At 44.9% G+C, this 25,651-nt stretch overlaps 1 protein-coding gene across 1 annotated transcript in view; it reads left to right on the top strand.

The window, feature by feature from the left end:
* The first annotated feature begins 3,537 nt into the window (after positions 1-3,537).
* Positions 3,538-25,651, top strand: part of dlgap5 (discs, large (Drosophila) homolog-associated protein 5) — a 28,627-nt gene continuing 6,513 nt past the window's right edge. Inside the window, exons 1-13 of the mRNA XM_078430574.1 lie at positions 3,538-3,770; positions 5,810-6,018; positions 8,935-9,027; positions 10,531-10,660; positions 13,496-13,560; positions 14,588-14,886; positions 16,186-16,298; positions 16,844-16,937; positions 17,679-17,767; positions 19,586-19,746; positions 20,896-20,985; positions 22,320-22,521; positions 23,386-23,584. Coding sequence (XP_078286700.1) covers positions 3,599-3,770; positions 5,810-6,018; positions 8,935-9,027; positions 10,531-10,660; positions 13,496-13,560; positions 14,588-14,886; positions 16,186-16,298; positions 16,844-16,937; positions 17,679-17,767; positions 19,586-19,746; positions 20,896-20,985; positions 22,320-22,521; positions 23,386-23,584 — 1,916 coding nt within the window. The 5' untranslated portion in view covers positions 3,538-3,598. The remainder of the gene's footprint in view (positions 3,771-5,809; positions 6,019-8,934; positions 9,028-10,530; positions 10,661-13,495; positions 13,561-14,587; positions 14,887-16,185; positions 16,299-16,843; positions 16,938-17,678; positions 17,768-19,585; positions 19,747-20,895; positions 20,986-22,319; positions 22,522-23,385; positions 23,585-25,651) is intronic.

The raw sequence follows: 25,651 nt of genomic DNA on the forward strand, positions 1-25,651 counted from the left end.
GGTGCACCAGAGAAAGCAGAAAGCATTTTATCGGGATGCATCACAGCTTGGTTTGGGAACAGCTCCATCCAAGACCGCAAGAAATTGCAGTGAATTGTGGACATAGCCCAGACCGTCACGCAAACCAACCTCCCTTCCATTGACTCCATCTACACCTCACGCTGCCTCGGCAAGGCCAGCAGCATAGTCAAGGCTGCACGGTGGCGCAGCGGTAGAATTGCTGCCTTACAGCGAATGCAGCGCCGGAAACTCAGGTTCGATCCTGACTATGGGCGCCGTCTGTACGGAGTTTGTACGTTCTCCCCGTGACCTGCGTGGGTTTCCTCCGAGATCTTCAGTTTCTTCCCACACTCCAAAGACGTACAGGTAGGTAGGTTAATTGGCTGGACAAATGTTTTTTAAAAATTGTCCCCAGTGTGTGTAGGATAGTGTTAATGTGCGGGGATCGCTGGGCGGCGCGGACCCGGTGGGCCGAAGGGCCTGTTTCCGCGCTATATATCTCGAAATCTAAATCTAAATCTAAAGGACGAGTCGCACCCTGACCACTCCCTCTTCTCCCCTCTCCCATCAGGCAAAAGGTATAGAAATGTAAAAAGTGTTAAGATTCGGGGACAGTATCTTCTCACCTGTTATCAGGCAACTGAATCATCCTACCACAACCAGAAAGCAGTGCTGAAATACTATCTACCTCTTTGATGACCCTCGGACTATCCTTGATCGGACTTTGCTGGCTTTACCTTGCACTAAACGTTATTCCCTTATCATGTATCTGTGCGCTGTAAATGGCTCAATGGTAATCATGTATTGTCTTTCTGCTGACTGGTTAGCACACGACAAAAAGCTTTTCACTGTACTTCGGTACACGTGACATAAACTAAACTGAACTGAAGTCTATAGTCTAAAATAGTTCTGTGGGGGAACCTCCACCAAACAAATGCATTGATTCAGGAAGGTGCTTCAAACCACCACCTTGGCGAGGGCAAATTAAGGATGAGAAATATGTGTAATGGCCTAGTCAATGGTATGACAGCTTAAAAAACACAAGCAAAAGTCGCATTAACTTCATGCACCTTCTCTGTCTGATGTATTTTTTGTTTGCCTTCCAGCTATAACAATGTTGTGTTTTGTTATTCCCAGAGATCCATTTCTACGTTTCACTGTAAGATACAAATCTTACCTCTTGTATATATTCAGACTCCAGGTGACGTGCTGCTGAGGGACACAAGTGAATCCTGCACAGAATAAAATGGAACAGAATATATCACATACTGGTGAGCTGGGTGAACAATGCATAAATACAATGGGTAGACACAATGTGCTGGAGTAGGGCGGCACAATGATGCAGTGGTTGAGTTGCTGCCTTACAGCGCCACAGGCCCAGGTTCGATCCTGACTACAGGAGCTTGACTATACAGGGTTTGTACGTTCTCCCCGTCACCTGTGTGGGTTTTCTCCGAGATCTGTGGTCTCCTCCTACACTCCAAAGATGCACAGGTTTGTAGGCTGTGTGTAGATGCTACGTTTAAATCGAAGGTAGACACAAAATGCCGGAGTAACTCAGCGGGACAGGCAGCATCTCTGGAGAGAAGGAATGGGTGACGTTTCAATCTGAAGAAGGGTCTCGACCCGAATTGTCACCCATTCCTTCTCTCCAGAAATGCTGCCTGTCCCGCTGAGTTACTCCAGCATTTTGTGTCTGCCTCAGTTTGGTAGGCTAATTGGCTCAGTATAAATGTAAATTGTCCCTAGCGTGTGTGGGATAATGTGAGTATGTGGGGATCGCTGGTCAGTACGGATTTGGTGGGTCGAAGGGCCTGTTTCCGCGCTGCATCTCTAAATTAAACTAAACTAAGTCTACTCCGCCATTCAATCATGGCTGATCTATATCTCCCTCCTAACCCTATTCTCCTGCCTTCTCCCCATAACTCCTGACGCCCATACTAATGTCTTGAACCACATGGAGTCGTGGTGCTTCATACCCGCCTGGAAGTCATCCCTGATTCAGTCTGATGAAGGGTCTCGACCTGAAACGTCCCCCATTCCTTCTCTCCAAAGATGCTGCCTGACCCACTGAGTTAGTCCAACATTGGGGTCAAGCGTTCACGTGTTTCCACAAATCTTTCCTAAGCCTTGGTATGCAGGTGCCGAGAAGTGTGTCCAGCTGAACAGTTTCTAATCTTGTGATGTGGACTTGATTTTGTGACTATCTGGAGGGTCCGTTCTCCAGCTTCCTGATGCTCCTAGCGGAACGAAAGTGTGGAAGATCTTCAGTTATAGCCAGCTTCTGCAGTTCCTCCTTACGCAAACGCATGGAACAAAAAACCTTCTTGGCGAGCGGCGTGCTTCGTAAGTGTGTGGCGTGGTGGTGCAGTGGGTAGAATTGCTGCCTCGCGGCGCCAGGGTCACGAGGTCACAAGTGATAGCTGTAGAATTAGGCCATTCGGCCCATCATGGGCGGCCACGGTGGCGCAGCGGTAGAGTTGCTGCCTTACAGCACTTGCAGCGCTGGGTTTGATTCTGACCACGGGTGCTGTCTGTGCGGAGTTGGCACGTTCTGCCCCGGGTGCTGTCTGTGCGGAGTTGGCACGTTCTCCCCCGGGTGCTGTCTGTGCGGAGTTGGCACGTTCTGCCCCGGGTGCTGTCTGTGTGGAGATGGCACGTTCTGCCCTGGGTGCTGTCTGTGCGGAGTTGGCACGTTCTCCTCCGGGTACGGAGTTGGCACGTTCTGCCCCGGGTGCTGTCTGTGCGGAGTTGGCATGTTCTGCCCCGGGTGCGGAGTTGGCACGTTCAGCCCCGGGTGCTGAGTGTGCGGAGTTGGCACGTTCTGCCCCGGGTGCTGTCTGTGCGGAGTTGGCACGTTCTGCCCCGGGTGCTGTCTGTGCGGAGTTGGCACGTTCTGCCCCGGGTGCTGTCTGTGCAGAGTTTCCATGTTCTGACCCGGGTGCGGAGTTGGCACGTTCTGCCCCGGATGCTGAGTGTGCGGAGTTGGCACGTTCTGCCCCGGGTGCTGTCTGTGCGGAGTTGGCACGTTCTGCCCCGGGTGCTGTCTGTGCGGAGTTGGCACGTTCTGCCCCGCGACCCACGTGGATTTTCTCCGGGTGCTCCGGTTTGACGCCAAACGTCGCGCGGGTTTGTAACTCTCCAATCAGAACGCGCCGTTGACGTGCCCTCGAGCGTCATTGGACGGTGCGCGGGGGCCAATCAGAGCGGTGCGTTTTCTATCAGCTTCTCATTGGGCGAGCGGCTCATTCAAATCCCAGCCGACCAATCGACGCGCGGCGATGACGGAGGACGCGGCCAATGGGAAGGGGGGAAGATTCAAAACCGGCGGCGGTTGACGATCCCCGCTCGCGACGATTCGCTCTGCTCGGTCCGCTTCACCCGCGCCCGATAAATAAGCGCCGAGAGTCGCGACCCGAGACCCCCCCCCCCCCCCCCCCCGAAGAGGAGCCGAAGAACCGAAGCCCCCGAAGAGAAGCCCAACCCCCCCCCGAAGCGCTTAGAGCCGAAACCCCCGTAGAGGAGCCCGAAGACATCATCGCCCATCGCCTCTGCCGCCGCGACCCCGACCCCGACCCCGTCCCCGTCCCCCGCCGCCATGGAGGCCGCGGGCAGCCGCTTCGCCGAGCGCTACAAGACGGCGGGGCTGAACATCGAGGCGCTGCGGGTCAAGCGCGCCCGCCGCCACTCCGTCACCCAGAAGGAGAACCGCCAGGTCGCCTTCCGCAAGAGCCGCCGCTTCGAGCCGCTCGTCCCCGAGGAAACCGCGGGTGAGGGAGGGGGGGGGGGGTGGAGGAGGAGGGGGGGAAGGAGGGAGGAGGGGGTGGTGGGGGGGAGGTAGGAGGGGGGGGGAGGAGGGAGGAGGGGGGGAAGGAGGGAGGAGGGGGTGGTGGGGGGGAGGTAGGAGGGGGGGGGAGGAGGGGGGGTGGAGGTGGAGGAGGAGGGGGGGGTGGAGGGGGGAAGGAGGGAGGAGGGGGGGAAGGAGGGAGGAGGGGGGGAAGGAGGGAGGAGGGGGGGAAGGAGGGAGGAGGGGGGGAAGGAGGGAGGAGGGGGTGGTGGGGGGGAGGTAGGAGGGGGGGGGAGGAGGGTGAAGATTGGGGAAGAATGTGAAAGGGGGGAAGAGTGGAGCTGGAGGGATGGGGCAAGGCAGGGAGGAGGGTGGGTGGGAGAAGGAGGGGTGGGTGGGGAGAGAATGAGAGGGCGGGGGGAGGATGAGAGGGCGGGGGGAGGATGAGAGGGAGGGGGAAAGGGAGAAGGAGGGTGGATGGAGAATGAGGGTGGGGGAGAGAATGGGAAGGTGGGTGAGAGGGTGAGGGGAAAGGGAGAAGGAGGGTGGATGGAGAATGAGAGGGTGGGGGAGAGAATGGGAAGGTGGGTGAGAGGGTGAGGGGAAAGGGAGAAGGAGGGTGGATGGAGAATGAGAGGGTGGGGGAGAGAATGGGAAGGTGGGTGAGAGGGTGAGGGGAAAGGGAGAAGGTGGGTGGATGGAGAATGAGAGGGTGGGGGAGAGGGTGAGGGGAAAGGGAGAAGGAGGGTGGATGGAGAATGAGAGGGTGGGGGAGAGGGTGAGGGGAAAGGGAGAAGGAGGGTGGATGGAGAATGAGAGGGTGGGGAGAGAATGAGAGGGTGAGGGGAGGATGAGAGGGCGGGGGGAGGATGAGAGGGAGGGGGGAGGATGAGAGGGAGGGGGAAGGGAGAAGGAGGGTGGATGGAGAATGGGAGGGTGGGGGGAGAATGGGAGGGTGGGGGGAAAGGGAGAAGGAGGGTGGGGGAGAGAATGAGAGGGTGGGGGAGGAGGGAGAAGGAGGGGTGGAGAGGAGGATCGAGGGAATAGGAGGGGTGGGGGGAAGGAGGATGGGTAGTTAGGTGGTGGGGAATGGTGATGTTTGGGAAGGGAGGGGAGTGGTGGGTTGGAGTGGATATCTAAGAACAGGTGGAGAAGGAGGGTGGAAGGGAAAAGTGGGTGGAGGGGGGAGGAGGAAATGTCGTTTGGGAGAGGGGTTTGGGAAGGGAGGGGAGTGGTGGGTGGGAGTGGATATCTGAGAGCAGGAATTTGGAAGTTAATGTGCAAGAGGTTACTAATCCAGGCAGGAACTGCACATGGTGGTTTGCAAGAAAAGATAGTGTTGGAGTAATTCAGCAGATCAGGCTGCATCTAGAGAACGTGGATAATATAGAAGTTGTCCCTTCTTCTGACTGAACCAATCTATCCCATGTTCTCCATATGTACCCGTATGACCTGCTGAATTAATCCGGTACTTTGTCTTTAATTATCAAAGCATCTTGGACTTCGAACTGGGCAATTAGAATGTGGTTTTGAGATTTTGGGTAAACGATACAAGGAAGATGTGAACGTTTTTCGATGCAGCAAGAGAACTTGATGCTTATGAATTTGTTGGAAGTGATGATGGTCTACGATTTTGTATAGAAATTAGGTTGGCACTTGGAGGATATAACTTGCAAGGCTAGGGGGAATGTGCTAATTGGATATTTCTATAGAAGCAAGCTTGGTTCTGATGGGTTTCATGCCTTCTAGACTGTGACAAAAATTATAGATGGGTATAAATGGGTTCTTCATTCTGAAACAGATTTTTGATCAAATTGGGTACCTTGCACGATTCTAAACAAAGCCTCGGGTGTAGTCATGTTGTCTCATTTTTCAAAGATACTGATTGTGATGTTCTGCTCGGTTCCTTTATCTCCAGTGTCTTTGTAGCAAAGCAAAATAGTCGTGTCTCCTGCGGTACTGTATGCAGAAGAACCTTTTAATTTTTAAGGCTTGTGTTGCTTAATCTTCTTGCATTTGTAGAACCCTGCCATGCTAAAGAGACGGCAGCACCGTCTCGTCTGGCGATGCTGCAACGTTACAAGGAGGAAAAGGCCCTCCGGAAAATGAAAGAACAACGCGAGAACCCCAAACGTATCTTTCGGGTTGGGGTGTATAAGCCAGACCCGATCCCATTCCGGGATTTAAAACCTCTGCCACCAAAATGCCAGCTGCTCAAATCCAAAGAGAAGGTACAGTGTTCATGCATTGGAGCTACTCTGCGAATGTCGTTGCATGCTGCGGCTCGTGGGAGGATGGTGGTGCTTGCCTTGGTTTAGTGCAATTGGGTTCAATGATTGGAGTGCTATGTGATTGAGAATTCATGCTATGCAATAACAATACAATACAATATATCTTTATTATCATTGTACCCAGGGGTACAACGAGATTGGGAATGCGCCTCCCATGCGATGCAATAATTTAATTAATTTAGACAACAGCAACCCAACGAAACAATTGTAACAGTTTTAGACAGAATAAAGTGCAAGTTGATCTGTGCCGGATCACTATGCATTGTGACCATCCGGCTCAGCAGGACCGGTTCATAGCAGCTATGGCCCTGGGGATGAAGCTGTTCCTGAGTCTGGAGGTGCGGGCGTAGAAGGCCTTGTACCGTCTGCCCGATGGAAGGAGTTCGAACAGACTGTTGCAGGGGTGTGAAGAGTCTTTGTGGATGCTGGTGGCTTTTCTGAGGCATCGTGTGTTGTAGATGCCCTCCAAGTCTGGTAGCATCTATGTGACTGAGAATTAGTGGCATTGCCACTATCAACGATAGAATGTAGGATGGAAATTACTCCTTGTAAGCCTGTGAACATCAGCACCGAGCAAAGAACAGCTTGTGATCTCGGTTACAACTGATAAGAACAAAGAAAAAACTGAACGACAAACCTTTGATGGTACGAAGGTAATGAGGTAATACCACCTCAATGATCCCGCAGTGTAAATGAGTGCTCAATGATTGGAGTAGCCATCTATGCTGTGTGACTGAGAATTGGCGATATTGCTTCAAAGATAGAATGTATAAAGGAAAGGGAATGGTAGCTTTGGAGAGAATTATGTATTAGTTCCTAGTTCATCAGTTATAGAAGCAGAATTGGGCCGTTCAGCACATCAAGTCTACTCTGCTATTCAATCATGGGTGATCTGTCACAACCCAATTCTTCTGCCTTCATCTCATAATCCATGACCCCCTTACTAATGAAGAATCTGTCAATCTCCGCCTCAAATGTATCCATTGCCGTTTGTGGCAATGAATTCCACAGATTCACCAAGCACTGACCAAAGAAATTCCTTTTCGTCTCCTTTCTAAAGGTATGTCCTTTTATTCTGAGGATATGGCCTCTGGTCCTAGACTCTCCCACTGGTGGAAACATCCTCTCCACATCCAAGATAGACACAAAATGTTGGAGTAACTCAGCGGGACAGGCAGCATCTCTGGATAGAAGGAATGGGTGACGTTTCTGGTCGAGTCCCATCTTTAGATTGAGAGTCAGGGGAGAGGCTGATTACCTCTCCTCGGAGTAGCTTTAATGAGTTTCTTCAACTTTGCATTTAGATTTGGATTGGGATTTGACTGTAGTTTATTTCCATGTGACGAGGCTGAAGCTGATGCAAATAAACCTTTTGATGGCCAGGATTTTGTGTGTTCCATCACCAGTTTATACCCCCTGCAGGCAGAAATTACATTTGCCAGGAAGATGTTGTGGGGAGAAGATTGTCGATGGGTGTTATCTTCACGTGTTTCCAAAAAATGTACAAGTCCTTCCAAAGGGTTGTTGGCTGAAGTTGGAACGTGGAGATTAAAGGCAAAAAAAAAAGATAGATTGGGAATTGTGTGACATTGTATAAGATAATAGGAAGGGACCAAGGTTGCAGAATATGATAAATGATACAACATTAAGATCATTTAATGCCTACTGTTATGAAATGACTTGTTAGCATTGCAAGTCTATTTATTAATTATGCTGGAGTAAGATTATTGATGGCAGTGTGTATGGCAGTCTGGTTGAAGTGATATCGATAGGTAAAGCAAATGTGCAAATCTCTGAAAAATTGAATTTATGGTAAGGAAATACAGTGAACCGTCGTTTTATCATTTTAACGGTCTCCTTTATAGCTAATTGCAGCATCTGCAGTTCTTCGTTCCTACTACATACAATGATAATACCTTATTTGGTTATAGAGGACAATCTGCAATAATAGACCACCCCCCCCTCTTCATGGTTCATTGTAACAAAGGTTTACTACTGTACACTTTATCCCTCAATGATCAATCAGTTTAAAATTATAAAAACCTAGAAAATTTGAGCAGGAAGTGGATGTCATGGTGCAGAAATTATTGAAAATAGTGTCCGTTCTCTTCCAGGACTAAGGAGGTGATCTAAAAGTAGTGCCGGACTTTTCGGAAGTGAAGTTAGCAAATAGTATGCCGAGGGTGGTACAAGTTTAAGGTTTTCTCCAAATGACAGTTGATGCTGCTGCAAATGTTAATTATAACCAAGGCTGATCATTTTTGGTCCATTGTTGAGGATGTAAAGGAAAGCTCAATAAATCATAGAATTTGCTCATTCAGATTTGACCTTGCTGTCCAATTCAAGTTGTTCTTCAAGTTGGAGTGAGGCAAATAAGGCTTGCACAAAGAATATAGGCAATTGGAATAAAATGTGGTCTTTGGGTATTTCACAGCTTTTCCTACTCGGAAATAAAGTGCCAGAAACAAAGAATGCCAACATTCTCCTTTTATAATTACTGCATTCACTTGAGTTATTTTTAGGAATTAATTGGATGGTTCCTGGATGTGTATTTAGTTTGCTTATTGTGGTCTCTGCAATTTGAGTCTAACCAGCTGTTGATTTTACAGTTTATTTGCAGTATGGCTCACATTATAGGTCCAGTGTATATTAGCCATTCTAAAGCTGCATTTCAACATAACAAGACTAGATTTGGATGCAAATGTGTTGAAAACTGGTTATTGCGTCTGTGTTTGAAGATAATTTAGCGCAAGGGATAAATTACCTTCCATTAGCAATGTGTACATATTGTTAATGATTAAACGAAGCAGAGTTGCTATTTACTTTGTAATTGAAATTTGTTCGCTTTTTTTTCAGGCAACATTGCCATCTTCTGAAATGAGGGTTACAAGATCAATGGCAAAAAATATGATTCCGACAGTAATGGGACCTGGACTTGCAGCTCCAAAGGTAAAGGTTTATCAAAAAGATGGGGCTCTGGCAACTTCTGATGTAGCTGTACAGTTTGGAAAATTCTCAGTTAATATCCCTGAACAAAATATAGATTAGTGTGAAGGTAGACACAAAATGCTGGAGTAACTCAGCGGGTCAGGCAGCATCTCGGGAGAGAAGGAATGGGTGACGTTTCGGGTCGAGACCCTTCTTTCCGAAGAAGGACCTCGACCCGAAAGGTCACCCGTTCCTTCTCTCCTGTGATGCTGCCTGACCCGCTGAGTTACTCCGGCATTTTGTGCCTACCTTTGATTTGAACCAGCATCTGCAGTTATTTTCCTAAAGATTACAGATTACACTAATATGGCATTAGTGAAAGAAAAATGATTTGAATCGAACCATTATGTCATAAATGATAGGAGCAGAATGATAGGAGCAGAAATGATAGGCCATTGATAGTAATAATTATATATTCCTTTATTTGTCCTACACCGGGGAAATTTGCAGTGTTACAGCAGCAAAGTGGATAGCAAGAGACATTCATTATAATTAAAAATAAAGATAAGGATAATTGTCATAATTTCCTGTGTTTTTCCTTTACTGTTGACTGGTCTGCTGGGAGTAGCGCTGGTTGTGCAGTCTCACAGCAGCGGCCCATCAGGTCTACTCCGCCATTCCATCATGGCTGATCTATCTCTCCCACCTAATCCCATTCTCCGGCCTTCTCCCCATAACCCATGACACCCGTACTAATCAAGATTTGAGTGAGACATTAGGGTGTTTGGTCGTTTCCAAGGGTTTCGATTAAATGATTATGACTTTTTCACATGAAATTCATTTAAGACACAACCCCAACAGGATTTTTTTTTTATCAGTGGCTAGTGAGAGGGATTCGCACATTGGTTTTCATCCTTAAAATAATGGGAGGAAAAAAAGTTCTGGAATGGTACCTATAGATTGGAGGGTTGTAAACGTGATCCCACTATTTAAGAAAAGGGGATGAAACCTGTAGTTTAAGAAAATGCTAGGACCGACGATGTGATTAAAAAGAGAATGAATAGCAGCATAGATTTGTCAGGAAAATCATGTTGAACTAATTTATGGTCTGAGAATGTGACATGGAGTAGATTAAATTAATCCAGTAGATCTGGTGCATATAGATGGCTTTGAGGTATGAAGCTAGAATACTTGGAATTAAGCATAGACCACCGTGGATTGAAAAATGCTCTCCCGGGTTGAGTAATCTTGAACCAGGAATCGGAGTCGGAACAAGGAGTATGCCTGTGGATTGCGATGGAAATCTTTTTATTCTGGCTGAATCTTTAGTTATCCTGCCCAGTGAAGGCTTGGTCATTGAATTCATTCAAATCGGGCATTGTTGGGGTTCTCTTTAAGAGAGTAAAGGATTATGAGAATAGTACAGTAGATTGATCTTGCTAGATTAGCTGTGATCTTGTTGAATGGAAGAACTGGCTCGAGGGGCTGAATGCCACTAATTTGATTCTTCGCTGTTTCACACAGGTAGGCCAAGTCAAATCCAATATGGCAAGTAACAAGGGGAATTGTGCAGTGTCTGTGGGAGCCAGAAGTCAACCACAAAGAGCAATTCAAAAGACAGGGACAAAAGTGCCAGCTGCAAGGAAGAAAGAAGGTAAGGATTTATTTTTAGCGCTGGGGCTGTTGCAGGAGAAACTGTGTCTTATCTTACATTTTTTAATGAGTGAAGTTGCGAGGGTGTTGAGGTAAGTTTAAAGTATTTCAAATATTCTCTTCTAATTGGCAAATGCACACAGAGTGACATTTACATCGACTTTCACTATGTGAAACTGTCCATCAATATCAAATGTTCTGACTTTTCAAATTGCTCTGCAATTATTGATTACCGAGCCAAAAAGCTCTTGCCTTTTGTTCGTCCACAAATTCAAAGCATGCATTAATTAGGTTTAAGTGCATTAAGTTGGATAGGCGTTTGTAAATGCAGGGTTTCAAACTGATTTTCATCTTCTGCTACTTGTCAAGAAGCAGGAGTCGGTCGAGTCACCGTCGTACTGCCCTCAAATGGGCCCTTTGGTCCACTGTGTTTACGCTGACCTTTGCCCACTTACAATAGTCCCATTTCGTGCCTTCGGCCTGCATCCTTCTGTGCAAAGCTGCAAACAGTACAAGTGTGGCCAAACCCGTGAAGTGTAAAGTTGTCCAACGTTTCTATTCTGCCCAGCCTATGAAGGCAAGAATGCCTTATGCCACCTTCAACCCCATCTCCACTTGTGTTGCCACCGTCGGGGAAGTATGGACTGGAACACCAATGCCCCCCTGTTCTTTGACATTCCACCTGCCCTGTCAGGGGAATTTAATTGCAACAAATATGGTTGAAGCTGTGCCCGCTAGGCTGTTGCATTTTCGTCCCGTGCAAAAGGTTCTGTCTATCCTGTCTGTTTCTCACAATTTTGTATGCATCATTTGGGTTACCCCTCCGCTTTGACACTCGGGAGAAAACAATCCAAATTTGTCCAACCTTAAAGCTAAAATCCACTAATCTAGCCTGACCAATGAAGGCAAGCATGCCATTCCCCTTCATTCCACTCTATCCACTTGTGTGCCAGGTTCAGAGCAATGACATGGACCCCAAGAACCCTCTGTACTTTAATATTGTTACGGGTCCTTGGATTCGCCATTGCGAGAAACTTAATTGCAGACCGCATAAATACATTGTTGTTCAGCAAGGCAAAAGCTGTGTGTTCACAAGTGTGTGATTTGCTTCCCGTTTCAAGTCTTTCTGTCTACGTTGTAAGTGCAATACTTGTAACTGGGTGAGTTATGCTCAATATCTGTAAGCGTACCATCCAGTAATGAACCAAAGTTCTCAAGACTGCTTCGCACAACTTTCTAACCCGCTGTGGCCTCCGAGGAAGTGTTTCACTGTTCTTTGATCATGCAAATCTAATTTGTGGTGCTGTCGACCAAAGACCACTGAATTTGAAAGAGATACGATTGTCTAAGGCCAAACTGTGACAAAACCCACCTCAAAGCAAAGTTTAAAGATGGGTCTTTAAATTAGACTCAAGTAAGGATGGATTTAAACCATTAGGGATTCATTGTCAAGACCGCTGTCAGATTTATTTGACAGATTTCATTGACTTATCAGTGATTGTGGAGACGTTCATGACAGGCCCTTTGGGATATAATTTTGTCTGGCAGCTCTCCAAAATGTCAAAAGGAATATTGTGGTATGTATCCTGGATCAAAAGGACTGATCTTGCAGCGATTGTGTATTGTCCCGATTCACCATTGCCACATCAAACATTGTGCATTTGTGCACTCATAGCAAAAAAGATTTCAGTCAAGCTGGATGGGAGAGTGGGAGTAAAATAGCAACCTCAGCTATTGTTCATGTTCTCAAATTGATGTAAGTTGATGGAGAATGGGGAAGTGTGCTGGTGCTTGGAATAGTTTATTAAACAGATGTTGGGACTGATTACTTTGATCTGCAAAGCAAAATTGGAGAGATTTTGAGAATTAAGATAAAGGTAGACAATATAAAAATCTGGTTGTCTCCATCTTTGGTCTTTCCTATTCTGAATTGGGACTACCTAATCAGGTGTGTCAATAATTAGCAGGCCTTTAGATTTACATTTTATTTAAATTGCAACCAGTCATTCCATTTATAATTAATATAAAGTCTCTTCACACTGGTTTAAAAAAATCCTAGTTGAACTTTGATGTGGGGAATAGTCAGAATATTTAATGTGCTACTGGCAACTGAAGCATTTGTGTGAATAATTAAAATGGAAATCAAAGCGGTTCGTTGGATTAAAAGTGTGCAAATACATTAACATTATCCAAGAGTTGTTTTCTTGCCTTGGTATAATTTTCCCTACTCAAGACTGATTATTCTACCGTGCACTGTACTCTGCAGTCAAAGATTTTAATGACACCTAGTGTTCTTTTTAAGATAGGTGTGCCCTCTACATGGCAGGTAATAACCTGGGCTTTGTTCGTCAAACTATCTTTCAAGTCATCTGTGGATTTACAGTGAGTGTTCAGTCATTGAAATTCTAATTATCTTGCCAAACTTCAAGACCTCAAAATGACAGATGTTGCACTGTTACTGACAAGGAGGCGGGCTGAGCCAACAGCTCTCAAAATGGGCACAAAATGCCCGTTCCTTTTGCAACATTGCATTGTTATCAATTAACACAAGCTGCTGGAAACCAACAAACCAAGCGTCTCAGACCTGAAACTTTACCTCGGTTGCTCTTGCCACAGTCACTGACCTGTATTTTTCTCAATATCAGTGGTCACAAGGACATACGAGAAATAATTGCCAGAGGGTTAGGGAAAGGGGGGGTTCCTGAGATTCGCTAAGCCACTTGATTCCATCTCGAGTTCTGTACACATAAGCAGTTGTGAATGAACTAGAGTGGCACCGGTCATGTTTGAATGTAATTAGAGATGATCAAAACCCTAATTGTTTCACATTTTTCAGCTGTCAAGCCTCAGCCGACCCAAAAAAAACAAGGCGAGACAGTGAAAAATTCAAACAGCAAATCGGTGAGTGCTATGATTTTATTTCTTGTTCGTGTATCTTCATTTCCAAAATTACTGAAGCAATATATTTTCTAGATATTTTCTAACTGGTATCACAATGTAAATTTAATTTGTTAATGCTGTCCTGTGGTAATTCTTGCATTCCTTACCAAATCTCATCGAAATATGGCTATGGCTCAACTTACTGGTGATTTTTACTTGTTTGTTATTTATGTATATTCTGTTTCAGAAACTGAATTTTAAAAATCCACAATCGCCATGGTGAGGTTTGAGCCAGTGTCTGATTGGGAGTTCAGTAACTTAATCACAGCAACACCACTGTTTGGGGTGATGAATATTGGATGCGATATTTTAGTGTTTGAATTTACATTTCCAGGACTGCAGACAAGTTATTGAAATGTGGATTATTAATCTGCAATCTTTGGGGTGTGTTGTGTGATCCCAAAATTATATAGTTCAGTTTCATCGCTGTGATTGTGCTGTACACAAATCCCTCATTGGAATTTTATGCAGTGAAGTATAGAGTTTGCCTGACTTGCACGTTGATTGAAAAATCCAGCATGGAAGCAGGCCCTCTGGTCCACTGAGTTCATGCTAATCATTGATCATCCGTTCACACTGGGTCTGTTTATCCTACTTTTGCATCCACTCCCTAGGCAAAATTTAGAGGCCGGTTAACCTATCAACCCCACTTGTCTTTGTGGGAGGAAGCCGAAGTAAACTCTTGTCTTCATAGAGAACGCCAAACTCCACATACATAGCACCTGAGGTTAGGGTCAAACCAGTATTTCTGGTGCTGTGAGGCAGCAGCTGTACCAACAGTGCCACCCAGTGAAGTAGAGCAAAATGTTGTTGACATCGTACAGGGAGAAACAGGATCAAAGTAACCTGTGACTAAAGTTGTTATAGCTCTGTAATAATTGTGTTGTCAGCACAATGGAGAGCTAGAATATTGTTTTTGCCTCTTGAGCCTAGAGAAATATTTAGTTGAAATAGCATTTTGATCTTTTTAATCAATTCTATTTTGCAGATTGCTGAAAAGCTAAAGCCTGACCCTTGTGAAGGACCATGCATGCAGACCATCCCTGAACACGAGGTTCTGTTGCCAGAATCCGAGAGCTTGCCAACTGCGAGTGGCAGTGTGAACCAACAGCTGCTGGGTTCACCTATGGACCATGAAGATATGGAGAAGAAAGTCTCCTTTGCCCCTGACAACTATGTCTTTGCCCCGATGGATGGGTTTGACCAAATCAAGTTTACTGCCATTAGCCCACGAAGTGTGTCGAGCTTCTTTGCCACTCAGACCTGGAGTCCTGTCAAACCCCAGTTGTAAGTATTTTGTAGCAGTTCTCGTCTCTAACGAGTGTATATTAATATTTTTTCACTTTGCTGTCTGATGCAATCAAAAGCTTCCTGCCAGAGTTTTTCGTTGCAATGAAGCATAGTTGGCAGACCAAGGCACTGCAGTCTATCCAAGACTTGTGATTTTTGTCAGCTCATCTTTAAACCTGTCCTGGCCTATTCTTGCACATCCTCATTTATTCTTACTAGGCAATGTTGTTTGTCAGTTTTAAGTGGATGTCTGGCTGTTATATTCGCCTGTCCAAGTTTGCTTTAGTCGGAGTAATTGAACCACCGAACGAGCCATTCTCCAGGCTACACCGAGTTGGTTGTGCATCAAGAGGTTTTGCTGTTCCTCCTGTACTTTGGAGCCGAGGACGTTTGAAGCTGAGAATCTGGTCCTGCTTCGAATGTTTCCCAAATGTTACATAAACGGACCTCATCGTGAACTAGCAGTTGAGTGGGGGGTCTTTAGATGACATATTGGGGATTGCGAGCAGAACTCAGATCCAGTGTGGCATTGATACTACTAGGGAAAGGGGAGCAAAATCCCTAAATAGTCAGGCATTTGTGGATGGCTGTGTTTGGGCAATCATGTGGATAGTGGAAACTTGAAGAAAGAAACATTGTTTAATTTTCCAGTTATGGATCATTAGATCTATCTTTTCATAAAATGAGCATCTGCGAGCAGAGGATAGCTGTGGAATACCTGCAAGGAAAATGTACAGTTTTGTTTGTATTGGCATGGATTATAGCTTGTGTTGCAAATGGTGGAAGTCGGATGTTGAACGTTTAAGAATAAAACTTCCACGTTCACTAGAGTTGTCATGTGCTGGGAATGATCTCTTCCTGACCTATCCTGTTATTCCAAAATGTTATTGGGGAGCTCCATCACTGTTCAACCGTAACCCTTGCACTATCTCATCCCACGAGAGAAGGTCAAGGATGTTTAAATTCTGTATGTTATGTGTGTCCCGTATACTTCAAGCTGATAAAGGTGCTGTTGTTTTTTTTTTATTGTTTCACTTACTAATGGTTGACTTTGTGGTATAAAAGTATAGGATCAGTAGCGCGTCATCTTGCCTCTCCAGCTTACACTGCCATTTGGTGTGGTTTTGGCCTTTAGCCAACACTGCATTTGGCGTGGTTTTGGCTGATCTGCACTAGGCTTCGCTCTTTGCCGGCTTTCCGTATTTTGTTTTGCTCCTGATTAGACTTTGATACGTGTTCTCGTACTCGACACCGATCTCGCCACAACAAATATACACAAATATTCTCTCTGTTCAGGCGAAACAACGCTGATTCTCCCGCAACGGTAACAAGATCGCAAAGGGATATTTTTAAACCAGAGGTTGGGTCGAATCTGCCCAAGACACAAACTGAAGATCCTACTAGCCCTGGTATGCATCGCTTCTGATGGGCATAAGTAATTGACTCTATCGTGCTATAATTATTGGGCAACTGTACTGTTTAGTAAGAAGCTTAATTTAAAATGAGGCTCCAAAAAAAGCATATATGGTCTATTTGCAGTAACTGGCGGCACAGCGGTAGAGTTGGTGCCTTAGTGCTGGAGACCCGGGTTCGATCCCGAATATGGGTGCTGTCTGTACAGAGTTTGTACGTTCTCCCTGTGACTGTGAGATCTTTGATTTCTCCCACATTCCAAAGACGTACAGGTTTGTAGGTTAATTGGCTTGGTGCAAATGTACATTGCTCCTAACGTGCGTAAGGTGGTGTTAATGTGCTGGTCGGTGTGGACTCGGTGGGCCAAAGGGCCTGTTTCCGCGTTGTATCTCTAAACCAAACTGCTTTTTGCAACATAACCAGTTAAAGATATCCCAGACTAGTATTAATTATTGAAATACAATGGTGCAGTTTATTGGTTGGGAGTATTGATTGATATCTATTTGATTGTGATTTTTAAAGTTTGACCCTGATTTTGCAGCTTTTGAAGTTCCTGTGAAAAACACACCGCCAAAACCTTTTGGGTGTTCTCAACCTGATGGCATTGGACCCGTGCATGATGTGGCTTATTTCAGGTCAGCATGTAGCAATAATATTGAAAGGAGATTGTTTTCTGCATCGGATACAATTTTATTTTTAAAATATAGCATTATCATCCAAGGTTCTGACAGGAATATTCAGCAGTCGACGGGATCTTAAATGTGTTGCAAACCTAATTTAATCATAGTAAAGATCTTTTATGTTGCTGCAGTCTTATAGGACATTTGGAAAGTGCTGATTAGAAATTGTGTGCATGATCAGGCTTCTTTCCAATTTGGCTACCCATAGTGGAGTTGCAAGTGGTTTTGAGAATTTGTATTTTAGAGTATTGCTTTGTCTATTTTGTAATAACAGTGAATTAAAACAGATTTGCCCTACTTTATACAGAAGTATATAAATTATTGCAAATGCAGCATAGTAACTCAATATTATGTAGGAAGCACTTTTTTGCCATCTGCTGTGTGAAATTTAGCTTGGAATCGAGCAAGCACTGTCTGACACTGCAGTAGAAAGGCGTCTCTGGTTTTTTTTAACAAGGGATAGCCGGTGGAAGTTTTCATTCCTGGTGGCTTTATTAATCCAGATCGCAGCTGAAACTTTAACTGAAATGTCATTAGTTTATCAGTTTAGTTTATTGTCACATGTGCCCGGGCACAGTGCAAAGCTTTTGTTGCGTGTTATCCAGTCAACAGAAAGACAATACGTGATTACAGACGAGCCGTTTCCAGTAGCTCGAACCATTGCAAAGTGAACTCCATTGTAATTCTTCCCTGCAGAGGAGTCGTCACATTGGAGACTGAGAAATTGACTCTGCTTTGTCAGCAGTGGGATGGATGGGCAAACGCTGACGTCGTTCCAGATAAAGGTAAGATAAGTGATAGGAGCAGAATTTTGCCATTTGGTTCATCAAGTCTCCTTCTCTCCTGAGATGCTGCATGACCTGCTGAGTTACTCCAGCATTTTGTGAAATTCCTGCTCCCCTGACATCAGTCTGAAGAAGGGTCTCGACCCGAAACGTCGCCCATTCCTTCTCTCCTGAGATGCTGCCTGACCTGCTGAGTTACTCCAGCATTTTGTGAAATTCCTGCTCCCCTGACATCAGTCTGAAGAAGGGTCTCGACCCGAAACGTCGCCCATTCCTTCTCTCCTGAGATGCTGCCTGACCTGCTGAGTTACTCCAGCATTTTGTGAATAAATAGGTCCATCAAGTCTACTCCAACAAGATTAAATCATGGCTGATCTATCTTTCCCTCCTAACCCATTTTCCTGCCTTCTCCCCATAACCCCTGACACCCGTACTAATCAAGAATCTATCTATCTCTGCTGTAAAAAATATCAATTGACGGCCTCCAGAGCCTTCGGTGGCAGAGAATTCAACTGATTCACCACCCTCTGACTAAAGACATTTCTCCTCGACTTCTTCCCAAAGGGATATCCTTTAATTCTAAGGCTATTGTCTCTCGTCCTAGACTCTCCCACTAGTGGAAACATCCTCTTCACATCCACTCTATCCAAGCCTTTCTCTATTGGGTAAGTTTCAATGAGGTCCCCCTACCCCCCCCCCCATTCTTCTAAACTCCAGCAAGTAGGGGGCCCAGTGCCGTCAAACGCTCATCATACGTTAACCCACACATTCCTGGGATCATTTTTGTAACCCTCCTCTGGACCCTCTCCAGCGCGTCCTTCCTCAGATATGGTGCCTAAAATTGCTCACAATACTCCAAATGCAGTCTGACTAGCGCCTCAGCATTACATCCTTGCGATGATGAACATTATTAATTAATACAAGTGTAGAAAGAATTTCCCTTGTCTTGAATCTTTTTGTGAAATCCTTTAGTAGAAAGATGGCTTTAAATTTTGCCGGATGAAAACGGCCCAGCAGTGTTCAGATCTGAAGTTGGTCATGATGTTTGCATTTTTAAACTTGCATTTCCCATTAGGTCATCTTTACAATGTTATAATTGTGCATTGTTGCTAAATATGCAGATGTTCAAAGGGATCTCTTGTGTGGAGTGATGCAGCTGACCCCATGAAATTCACTTTTGATTTCATGAAATTAAACTCTTGCGTAGGTATAGATTTTTCCTGGGCTAGGCTACCATTTGAACTAAAATTGCTTCTAAATTTCAAAAGTGCAGTGCAATTGTTTTTTCTGGAATCTAATGGCACTTCATCAAACTCAACTTCCATGAGCCTTCTTGAATAGAACCTACTTTCTGCTGGCTTGCACGCCGTCTAAATACAAAACTTATGAATGTTGCTGACACTTCATTAGAGTTTGAGTATTGGGGACCCTGAGATTTGAACTTGCATGTTTTTGAAAGTTTTGTGAAATTGGTGAATTTTCTCAGAAGCATGGAACATTTTGCTTGGGCAGCATGCGACCCAGCAGTATTAATATTGATTAATATCCCTTGCATTCCCTCTCTCTCTCCGTCCCTCCGTCCCTCCCCCACCCTAGTCATCCTGCTGATTTCACTGTTGGTATCCCTTTGTTCACACCTTTCCCCCAGGTTCTCATGGTTGAATGCCCAACATTCATGGCTTGTATGTTTGCTCGATTGTGTAATTGCTGTAATTTATCCGCTTTTTTGTCAATCAGCAGTAATTTTTCAAAATCTTGTCCGTCCCAGCAAAAATTGGATAACATGAGTTTAAAATCACATCACATTGTTTTGCCCAGTTAAGGAACTGCTTCGTACATCTGTGGGACAGGCGCGTCTCCTTGTGGCTGAACGATTCAAACAATTCAGAGGTCTTGTTGACAACTGCGAGTTCAAGACTAGTGAAAAAGAAGTCAGCTCTGCAGATCTGGAAGGGTTTTGGGACATGGTCTACTTCCAGGTATCTGAAGGCTTTGTTTTTAAACACCCAGGCAGAACATTGTGACTAAAATTAGAAATTAAAATTTAGTCGTTATGATTAATTTGGACTGATTTTCCTTGTGCATTCTGATTGGGACTTTCAGGTGAATACTCTTCCTTGCTTTAAAGGGACTGGCACCATCCACTGATTCTGCATTCCTCTCCTGAAGTTGTTGACTACTTGACTTCATATTGGAATGTATTTCTTTCAACACCTATCAGTTTAATGATTCCACAAATAGCAAATGATGAATGGCAAGGAGATCAACTCCTTGGGAGAAGGGGCTGGGGTGGGTGAGGGAAAGTGGGCAAACAAAATCCTGACGTTGACATTAATTCATCCATTCGCGCTTGCAGCAGAAATCATAGAGCAGGCATACGACTTGGGCCTCTTGACCAAGGGCCTGAGCCTGCCAGCGGGCAACTGCTAACGCTACACTATCTGGGCAATTGATCAGAGTTCTTCAATTAAAACGTCACCAGCAAGAAACTCCCATGCTGAATAATTGCCAGATATGTGCAGAGAAAGGATCAAGGTGCAAACTGATCAAGAACGCCCTTGGTTTGCTGTTAGGTTTCAGTAAGCCAGTGTTACAAGCAATGGTCTACTTGGATTTATTGTTGAGTAAAATACCATGTAACTCCCATATTGTCACAAGTTGCTGACACTTCAATTAATTTTCTGAATTGAATCTCCCGATATACAATAATTGAATAAAAACGACAAGCCATTATTTCTCGTTCAAAACTGACAAATCCAGTTAGAAAAACTAATCGAGGTGGAAAATAGAGTCAAACTATACGCTGGTGCTCCCTGGCTGACGATGGTTCGACTTGCGATAGTTGGACTTTGCGATGGTGCAAACGGCAGAGACCCGTAGCGAGCCGCAGCTCACTTCCGGCCACGTGATCGCGTGCATTACAATGCATTTTGACTTACAATGCTTTCGGTTTCCGATGGGTTTCTCGGAACGGAGCCCCATCGGAAGGTGAGGAGCGCCTGTATTTGTTGCAAAAAACAATAGTCCTGGTGTCCTTGCAGTATTTAATACCCACCCAAGTTGCTGCTCCACAATTTTGTTGCTATCTTGCTTTTAGATCACTATCAGTGTTTGTTATTTCTCCCTAGGTTGAAGATGTAATCAAGAAGTTTGAGCGATTGAAGAAGATTCAAGCAAATAACTGGGAGGAGACCACGTTGCCCCAAAGAGTGGTCAAGGTAAAGGGTGTGACATTTACAATCTAGCACAGTTAACCACTTGGTAGGAAAATGTAGAGTATTTGCACCTTCTAGTGCACGGTGGCGTGGGTGATGGAGCTGCTGCCTCAGACCTTGGGTTCGATCCTGACCCCTGGTGCTGCCTGTGTGGAGTTTCCATTCTCTCCATGATCGTGAGCTCCAGGTTCTTCCCATGTTCCAAAGACAATAGGTGCAGGAGGAGGTCATTCGGCCCTTCGAGCCAGCACCGCCATTCAATGTGATCATGGCTGATCATTCTCAATCAGTACTCCGTTCCTGCCTTCTCCCCACACCCCCTGACTCTGCTATCCTTAAGAGCTCTATCTAGCTCTCTCTTGAATGCATTCAGAGAATTGGCCTCCACTGTCTTCTGAGGCAGAGAATTCCACAGATTCACAACTTTCTGACTGAAAAAGTTTTTCCTCATCTCAGTTCTAAATGGCCTACCCCTTATTCTTAAACTGTGGCCCCTTGTTCTGGACTCCCCCAACATTGGGAACAAGACGCGTGGGTTTGTGGGTAAAATCCCCCCCCCGCCCAAGCGCATAGGCAACGGATGAAACGGTGAGATAATGTGGAACTCGTGTTAACGGGTTCTTGGTCCTCCAAAATATTCCAAATGGAATTTAAACTGGAGGTGGCGGAGTATGGACTTGAGCAAGAAGGGTGATCGATGATCGGCGTGGGCCAACGTCTGTTTCCACGTTGTATCTTTCAATTCAATATTGATCAGTAGGGTTGATCGGTTTTGAAGCTTGCAGTTGTTATTAAACAAGTTCTTGCAGTTCATTCTGCTTATGACCAATACATTTTTGTTACCCTGATACTTTTAAAATATTCGCTGACTTTTAAAAAATGAAATTCTAAGCTTGTCGAGCTGTAGGTTAGAGTTGCATTGAAAGATTTGTGTGACCAGCCAGTCCTTAAGTTGATCAAACGCTGTCTCTCAGGATTTTTCCTCTTGTCATGGAAGTATTAGTCTTTAAGTATAGTATAACTACACCCTTTCTTTGTCCCGCCCCCCTGACATCAGTCTGATGAAGGGTATCGATCCGAAATGTCGCCCATTCCTTCTCTCCAGAGATGCTGCCTGACCCGCTGAGTTACTCCGGCATTTTGTGATACAGTCTTTAAGTATATATTTTTTGCAGTTGTGTTAATCCTGATTTTTAAGTGGTAGCTTTATTGGGTAACACCAGTTTCAAAACAGAAAGATTTTCTGAAGTTGGAGTTTCAAGTGCCAACAATAACTGTCACTATATGGATTTGGTAAATTTCTGTCTGCTGTTGCTAACAAAATGTTTTTCACTTAGAAAAAGGCTGCCAGGTCAAAACCAGAGGAAGTAATGAAACCCAGCACAGCCCCAAAGAGCCGCTTTGCAGCTGTGAAAGCAGCTCTGAAGGCCAAAATGAAGCAGGAAACGGCCGGCTCCAGCAATGAAGAAACTCAAAGTAATACCATTGTATTTGACGCAGGGTTTTTCAGAGTGGAGAGTCCTGCAAAAAACTTCAATGGTAAGATCCATTCCACACAATTCATCGCAGCTGACTGCAAATGTCTGTAAATTGGGCATGCCTTTGTGTAAGAACACGGGAAGATGCAAAGGGGAATTTAGTTTAGTGTAGAGAGGCGGAATGGAAACAGGCCGTTCGACCCACCAAGTCCACGCCGAACAGTGATCACCGCACACTAACTATCTTACTTACGCTAGGGACAATTTTGCGAAGACAATTAACCTACAAACCTGTACGTCTTTGGAAGGTGGGAAGAATCCGGAGCACCCGGAGAAACCCCACACGGTCACAGGGAGAACGTACAAACTCCTTACAGGTAGCACCCACAGTCAGGATTGAACAGTCCATTGAGAGAAGGTGTTTTTAAACTTAAACTGAAACTAAAAAACTTTTTTTGGTGGTTACCTGAAACATACTGCAAGAGGTGGTGGTGGAAACTGATCCATTTGAGGCAATTAAACAGTCATTTATATGGGCACGGTGTAAAAGGATACACTAACCTATTGACATTGGATATCTGTGCAACAAATTACAGCACAGGATTACAGTGACTTGTGTTCTTTCGCCATTCCCTTGTCTACCCTCCTCACTCAAATGATGTGACTGGGAACTGCCAGCATAAACCAATGTTTAAAGATGTTGACTGCCAAAAAGGTTTAGGCATTCCAAATGCTGTGTGAATAGGAAATTCCATGCTGGTCAAATTAACCCTGACATTTTGAAGATATGATCTTGCAATTATGCAGCTAGTTTGAAAATTAATGGTAATGAGTGCGATGCTGTTTCAGTGGTGCATGGACAACAAGAATTTACATGAACTTTGAAGTGACAACAATTAACTTTGAAATTCTAATGTTTAACCAGTGACTCCTAAAACATGTACACCAAGGCAAAGATCAAAAGGCCAACGCAGTCTCACCAGGTTGAGGGTCCGTTCAGCTACTCCTGCATCTCCTGTGTCGCATGTGACAAAGAGTTCAAGCCAGCAGACTCGTGCAAGCTTTAATAGCGTGACAAAGACAGAATCGCATGTTATCACAAACGTCACCATGACTGGAGAGGGGTGAGTTTTCCGCTTGCTATTTTTCTTTAAATGCTAACCATATTGGTGCAGGTTTACTTCGGTCCTATTCTAGAGTAATGCTAATTGGATATTCTTCCAAGCCATAATATCACATGCAGGCCTTAATCATGTCTGCTGTGCAGCATGGTAGAATAGTGGTAAGGTTTCATGATTTTGTAACTTGAACTTTTTACATTATTTTAGGGAAACGTTTGACATACGGTTGTCCATTGAACGCTGATTGTGATAGGCGGTAGTCTCTTGCTAATACCAATTCTCTTGGGTTTGGTAAACGAGGACCCTATATCATGGGGAAAGCAAAAGAAACAAACTGTACAATTGAATGGAGGCAACAAAGGGTGTGTTTGAGTTGTGTGCAAAGGATGTGTGCAAATCTGAATAGCAATAGGTCCCAAGATTATTATTTTTTCTTTGAAGGTGATACATTTTCAAATGTAAGATAGTGATTACTTTGTGCTGAGTTTGTATAAAGGTCCTGGTCTTGAAAATCTCATCAGATTTGGCCAGTCAGAATCAAGTGACCAACTTGTTGATGATTATACTCCAGTCCATCAACAGGCAACACAAAATGGATCGGGCATTCCATCAGAAAATCCTAAGATTTTACAGATATGTTAAGAGTAAAGGGATAGCAAGGTGGCCATTGTGATTCAAGGTCCCTGGTCAGACCATGGTATGACCATGCTTTCTCTCATTCTCCCCCCCGTAGTAGATTCCAAAACTAGATCATCCCCAGGCACTTTCCCCTGCGACCGCAGGAGATGCAACACCTGTCCCTTTACCTCCCCCCTCAACTCCATCCAAGGGCCCAAACAGTCTTTCCAGGTAAGACAGAGGTTCACCTGCACCTCCTCCAACCTCGTCTATTGCATCCGCTGCTCCAGATGTCAACTTATTTACATTGGCGAAACCAAACGCAGACTCGGCGATCGCTTCGCTCAACACCTGCGCTCGGTCCGCGTTAACCAATCTGATTTCCCGGTGGCCGAGCACTTTAACTCCCCCTCCCATTCCCAGTCTGACCTTTCTGTCATGGGCCTCCTCCAGTGCCATAGTGAGGCCCACTGGAAATTGGAGGAACAGCACCTCATATTTCGCCTGGGCAGCTTGCAGCCCAGTGGTATGAACATCGACTTCTCCAACTTTAGATGGTTCCTCTGTCCCTCTCTTCCCCTCCCCCTTCCCAAATCTCCCTCTATCTTCCTGTCTCCACCTATATCCTTCCTTTGTCCCGCCCCCCTGACATCAGTCTGAAGAAGGGTCTCGACCCGAAACGTCGCTCATTCCTTCTCTCCCGAGATGCTGCCTGACCTGCTGAGTTACTCCAGCATTTTGTGAATAAATACCTTCGATTTGTACCAGCATCTGCAGTTATTTTCTTATATTATACCAAAACTAGAGAGCATCGGCTTTAGGTGAGATATTTAGAAGGGACCTAGGGGGCAACCTTTTCCATGAAGGGTAATCCATATCTGCTATTTCAGAGGAAGCAGATTCAACTATGACTGTCAAAAGACATTTGAACATGAAAAAAGATAGGAATGCTTTAGAGTACAGTCAAATGGTACTAACCGGGGTTGGCAACTTGGTTGGCATGTACAAGTTGGACCAAGTGGCCTGTTTCCATGATGTATACTTCATGTAGATTTTCTTGTAGCTATTGGTCCAAGTGTCCATCAAAGTTTAACTGAAAAGGACAGAGCTATGGCCACTTTTTATAGGGAATAGAGCAGTGTTGTATCCCGGTACACTTAGGTGAAATTAATGGGCAGCTTGGACTTGTCCCAAGTAAAAAATCTAGAAAAATCTGGATAACATGCAAGTTTACCCAATAACAAAAATACTTTGACTCTGTTACACGGTCATGAATTCCACAATCAACCCAATGCTTAAAGTTGTAATCATTCCCTGTGGTTTCTCAAAAAATTGCATGTTTTGTGGCACACAAATCTCTATGAAATGGTTGTGCTTCCAACTTTGGTTAATTATGGGGGGTTTTTGAAGACACTACTTTTGCAAACATTTGTAATGTGCACTTTAGAAAAC

Source organism: Rhinoraja longicauda, chromosome 40 (assembly GCF_053455715.1).
Source record: "Rhinoraja longicauda isolate Sanriku21f chromosome 40, sRhiLon1.1, whole genome shotgun sequence".
Lineage (NCBI taxonomy): Eukaryota > Metazoa > Chordata > Chondrichthyes > Rajiformes > Arhynchobatidae > Rhinoraja > Rhinoraja longicauda.